This window comes from Trachurus trachurus (assembly GCF_905171665.1).
Source record: "Trachurus trachurus genome assembly, chromosome: 5".
Classification (NCBI taxonomy): Eukaryota; Metazoa; Chordata; class Actinopteri; order Carangiformes; family Carangidae; genus Trachurus; species Trachurus trachurus.
This window is the reverse complement of record NC_139896.1, coordinates 6,947,934-6,953,933: the sequence shown is the minus strand read 5'-3', so window position 1 is coordinate 6,953,933 and position 6,000 is coordinate 6,947,934. Positions and strand designations below refer to the sequence as shown.

Genomic DNA, 6,000 nt, shown 5'->3' with positions numbered 1-6,000 from the left:
TTTTTCCTCGACAAAACCCACACACACACACACACACACACACACACATGCAACAAGCAAACACAGACCTGACAAAGGGCCGCTGAGGAAATATTACCGAGCTCATTGTGCGGCGCCTGGAGTCGTTGTCGGGAGGTGATTGTGCGAGTCAAGTTCAGGTGCCGTATTGAACCGCAATTCAGTCTGACAGGAGTTATTTATATACCTGCATATGAGCTATTGTGAAGAAGGTAAACATGACAAGGAAATATAAGGGGAGCTGGTGCCCGGCAGGGTCTCGCTACACACATATGTACACACACACACGCATGCAAACACATGCACAGGTGTTGCATGACTGAACAAGAGCATTTTAAGCCTCCAGGGGAAAGCACATGAAGATGTTCTTCTGAATACTTCAAGGCGGCTCTTTACTGTATTTACTGTCATAAAACACCTGCTGGCATTGTATGCATGTGTGTGTGTGTGTATGTATGTGTGTGTGTGTGTGTGTGCACATCCACCCTGCGCTGCTCAGAGTTTCCAGTCTCAAATATGCTGTTTCTATATGCTGTGTGCAGATAAGAGAAGTGGCCCCCGGGGTTATGTGTACGGTTATTTATAGATTGTCCATCCATTGTCATAGTAACGGCCTTGCCTGCCAGTCTCGGGGGGGCGGGGGGCGGGGGGGGGGGGGGCGAGAGTGACTAAAGTTTTGGCACTCCTATGCATTCTTCACCTTGACTCATATTTCTTTGTCTGCTGTAATTATGCAGATATTCAGTGAAATGAACTTGACTGCTGCTGCTGCTGCTGCTGCTGCTGCTAAATGCTTTAATTTAAAAAACGACCAAATTTAGCATTGAGGTCTGGTTCTTTTATGGAAAAACACACACATACACACACACACCAAAATTCATGATTCACATATGCTAACACAAACACACACATACACATACACATACACACAGTCCCCTGTCTGTTTTGTTTGAGTTACTAATCATTAATTTACTCAGGAAGCTCCATTAAGATCATTATCTTGCTCTGAGGAGAGGAAGGCGGACAGGAAAACTCACATTGACCACACTGTGTTCATGTGTGTGCGTGTGCGAGAGTGCATGTGTGTGTGTGTGTGTGTGTGTGTGTTGGGGACGGGGAGTTCTCCTCTAGAGAACAGCTTGTACAGGTGTCCGTCTGCAGTTTGTCTTTGTTTCACGGTGCATCAAATGTTCAAAGAGGCTTTTCACCACAGAATGACTTCACAGTGCAGCGGTTGTTGGACGTACAGTGAACACACCACACACTGCTGCCCATCCTCACACATACACACACATAAACCCTGTGTAATGTAATGGACCTGCTCTTTTTGTGGAAAATTGATTTACACTTCCAGCTGCAATATTATCCCAGTCATTCTGTAGCATCAGCTTTGAATAATTCACAGAGCCTCCGTCCGTACGATGACGACGACGACGACGACGCTCCTTCTTGTCCTTAATTTATTTTAAACGCAGGACTCATTCTTTCTTGCTGCTCTTTCTTTTCCATCTGTCTTTCCTCTCTTTTATCGCTCCTTAGGTGGAGTTAATCTCTCTTTTCCGCGTCACTAGCCCTGATCGCCTCCTCATCACACAGACAAATGCATATGCAAGCACACACATGCACGCACACACACACACGCACACACACACGCTTGGCTGGGGAGTGGCGAGTTGAGGGAATAATTAAGTGATAATTAAGGTCTTTTTAATGATTTGATTCAGTGGCTCTGTGCATTAAGAGTATGTGTAAGTGAGGCACTCACCTCTCCAGCCTATTACCATGACCTTGACTTTAGTGAACACACCGAGAAATAGAGGCAGAGCAGTTGTAGCATGAGTAAAGGTTAGTAGGGAAAAAACTTAAAGGTTAAAACACAAACCCACAAATGAGCGCACAAACCCGTACAAACACACAACCGCTGTGCAGCAGTGGGCCGTAAAAAACCTCACTTACACACTCTTACACAATGCTGTATTGCCATGGGGATATGAAATTTAATGCTCCAGTGAGTGATATGTTGGTTGATTGTTCTCTGTGAGGAAAAAGTGCCTGATTTGCAGATATACACTAAGAGCAAGTCCATACTGTGGTTAATTAAGTGGGAGAGCAATGTTAAACTCAGTGGTTTTAATAGCGGGAGTGTAATGTGTGTGTGTGTGTGTGTGTGTGTGTGTGTTATCAGGCTCCCTCCTCCTCCTCCTCCTCCTCCTCCTCCTCCTCGACTCCTTTCTCCTCGTTAGAGAAAAAAAAAGGGCTGGTGAAGAGGTTCTTAGCCGTCTGCATGTCTGTTTCCAGAAAGCCAGCACATTTCACATTTCCATTATGATCCATGTTGTCAGATCTTCCCACTTGCAATTTAGACTCGCCTGAAGCTACTGCTCCTTATTAAATCTATCTGCTTGTATGTATGTGTTTTCTAGACATTCCCCTGCGCTGCTGCAATTACTTCTCTATAACCCCCCCCCCCCCCCCCCCCCTCCCCACCCCACCCCCCCATCTCTCGGTTAATAGACCTCTTCAGAGCCTTTACAAGGTTGCGTGTGTGTTTCACTTGTTCAGGTGGGAGGTCACAGGTTGGCGTGGCTGAGCGTTTGATGAAGCTGTTGCGGATGACGAGTGTTTATGGGTTTCTTTCTCCTTTATTGTCGACATGGCAACGCCTCTATCACCTGAATCACCATGATTCACTTGGGGTGAAGTGAAAAACGTGCATGTGTGTGTTATGTGACTGTGCATAGGCGTGCAAGTGTGTGTGTGTGTGCCCGCAGGTGGGAGCATACACGTTCACCTAGCAACAATGCCAAAGAGGAGGTGCTCGACATGACAATGTGTGTATAAGTGGATATGTTGATGTGTGTTTATCTTCAGAGATCTGGAAGCATTAAATAAGATACAATCACGCCCAGTGTGTGTCAGCGCCTACTAAAGCAGACACATCCAAACACGCTGGCCTGGGACTTGATCCAAGCAGAGATGTGAGTATGCGTGTGTTAATATGTGTGTGTGTTTGTGTGTCTCTTACCTGCTGTAGCATTAAAGCCTGCTGTTGCTGCAGCAGGGCCTGCAGCTGAGGGGGGGACAAGATCTGTTGCATCTGCTGAGGAGTGATCATCTGTGGACTCATCATCGCCATGGACACGGGCACCTGTAGACACACAAAACAGCACAGGGGACACACATTAATATTTTAAAATTCATCACACACTTTGATATTAAAGGGATAGTTCAACATTTTGGCAAATTGGCCCATTGCCATAATCTCTATAGTTTTAGCAGTAGGTTCGTTACCTTTAATTGTCGATGCAAGCTATTTTTAGAACGGTGGAGCAGAGCCGTTCAGAGCTGCTCAGAGCTACGCTACGGAGGCTAATGGGATTTCTTGGTTTCCCTCATCAAACTCATCAAATACACAATCCAACAACTCCACAACGCTCTGGTGGACAAGTTGTGACCTGCACATTCACCACGCTATGAGATAATAGCACAACGTTACGAAATCCCATGAGCCTCCGTAGCGTAGCTCTGAGCAGCTCACGGCTCTGCTCCACCGTTCTAAAAATAGCTAAGGTAACGAACCTAAAATTTTGAACTATTCCTTTAACATGTTAAAAGTAGGACACCTCAGTCAGCGGGTGCTTTGTGTGTGAGTGACGCAGCGAGCTTAGAGCATGACCGTGCCTGCAACTTGAACGCTCAACTCAAAACAAACAATGTGAATGGAAGTTGCACAGTCGGCTGGTACGGACAGGTAAAGTGAGAGAGGTGTGTTGTGTCTTTATTCTCTGCTGTCAGTCACGGCTAAGATGAGCTGGCAACATCAAGACAAAGATCAACACCGAAAAAAGCACACAGACACACATATTGTTGACTATTTCCTACACAAGGCTGACATTGTGACAAAAAAAAAAAAAGGAAACCTCACAATTTCTGTAACAACGCTGCAGAGATGAAAGGACAGATATGCAACCCGCCCTACAAAATATAAAAATCTTATCTGCTTCCATAAACACATGATTAGGACTCCCTCCGTTTTTCTTTCCACACAGTCAAGCCTGGCTAAGAAGAAAGGAACAACAAAGTGGCTATCTGATGAGATGTCTATCTCATCAGATACGGCTACAGGCAGGCAAAGACAAGAGAGAGAGACTGAGAGACACAGAGACAGAGAGAGGATGGGGAGAGAAACGTGGTGATTCTTGCAGATTTGTTGTGCAAGCACTCTTAATGGACATGCATTGTACACAGAGATGGGCTGAGATGCTAATCTGATTACAAACACTGTAAAGTGAAGACAAAATAACCACATGAATAAAAAAAAACAAAAAAAAAAACGAGACGCTCGTGCACATGCATAAATGAAGGCTCGATATATGAAAAAGCACTGACAAACCTGCTGATTTAGTACTACAGTGTATTTATTAACTGAATTAAGGTTTCAGAGATAAAGGATTTGAGTGATATTTAAGGAGCGGAGCTGATAGTCTCTGTGTCTATAGACTGAGGGATGGCTACTTCTTCTTTCACTGCCTCGGCATCAATAAACTACGCTGCAGCCTCCTCAATACAAATAACCCTGTCGCGTTAGGAAGTGATGGCTTTTTATACTGAGAAATACAAGGATGAGTTATCACCGCTGAAATTGGCCATTTATCTATATTCACTCCGTGGTGTCCAGCTGTTTAGTGTGTGTGCGCGAAAGCCAGTATGTGTGGAGCAAGTCTATCTCCTCGGTACCTGAGGGGATGGGATGGCAGCCAGGCAGGCAGGCAGGCAGGGTGATGGGAATTGTTGCGGTGAAGAGAGCGAAGAAGAGAGAGAGAGGGGGACAAGCTGTCACTGGTAAATTAAATCTGCAAAGAGCTGCTTTGACTTTGTAAACAAGATTGGCCATAAATACTAACACCATCTTGTTGGCCTCTGTCTCCCCCACTCCTCCTCCTCCCTCTCCTCCCTCTCCTCCCTCTCCGTCTCCTTTAATGTCTATCTGTGAGTCTGTGAGTGACCCCAGACTCTTTTATCAAAGCAGACATCCCTAACTAAACACACTCCCAGTACACATACACATGCAGCAACGAAGGGCCAGAGAGGGGAGGGCTGGCCGTGGCTGGGTCATGGAAGCATAGTAGGAGGACGGGTTCGTTAGGGTTATGCAGATGGACGGGGGAGAAGTGTGTGTGTTTGTGTAAGAGTGTCTCACATCTTAAATGGCTGCATGTTTACAGGGGGCTCTACATATGTAGGCATGACAGAATTGTGGATTTGATATCAGCAGATACTGTATCTTATCTATTTTCAGGTCCTCCATCATGCTGTATAAGCATTCTACTGTAAAGCCGAGCATGTTCAGCCTGTGTAATAATGTTTCATTGTTCTCTAATGTTACAGCTAACACCCCTGATGTTGGTTGTTGTTAATGATAATCACAGAGAGGTGTCCATTCTGGAAGTCGGCTGTACCTTTGATTACAGCCTTGAAGAGGCCTTTCTAACCAAATGGCTAAAATATCAGCAGCTGAACCAGACCATCTCTCAGCTATAGGCTACAAATGTAAACTTCTAGTCTTTATATTTGGTAGTCTGGGGCATGTGCACAAGTTGGTTGTGAGGGGCCTTCAGATGGGCGGCCTCTCTAAAAGAGCTAAACAGTCTGGAGGAGACGATGTTCTCTGTATCCTTGAATGATGTCTGCTTTCTATCTGACCTGTAGGTCATCATATATGTATCTGTGTTCAGCCGCCCAGGGGCTTTGTATCTGACCGACTCCTGTTGTCAACTGCACTGGCAGTATTTATGTCCCTTATGTGGGCATAAATAAATATTTCAAATGTGTGCATGTAGAGGTGAGGGGGAGATAGAGAAAGAGAAAAAGCATAAAGAAAAGACAGAGTCAGAGAGGGGTGAGCCAGGGGAAGGCTGGTGTTGTGGCAGTTGGTAAAGGAACAGGCAGAGGGGACGGGGAGGCGGTGGCGGTGGCGGCGGC

The 6,000-nt window shown here is 45.6% G+C and overlaps 1 protein-coding gene across 2 annotated transcripts in view; it reads right to left on the bottom strand.

Moving 5' to 3' along the window:
- The window catches only part of foxp4 (forkhead box P4), a 103,103-nt gene that overhangs the window by 30,008 nt on the left and 67,095 nt on the right, over positions 1-6,000 (bottom strand). For both annotated transcript variants that reach the window (XM_083971504.1, XM_083971505.1), the window contains one exon: positions 3,044-3,166. In XM_083971504.1, coding sequence (XP_083827630.1) covers positions 3,044-3,166 — 123 coding nt within the window. The remainder of the gene's footprint in view (positions 1-3,043; positions 3,167-6,000) is intronic.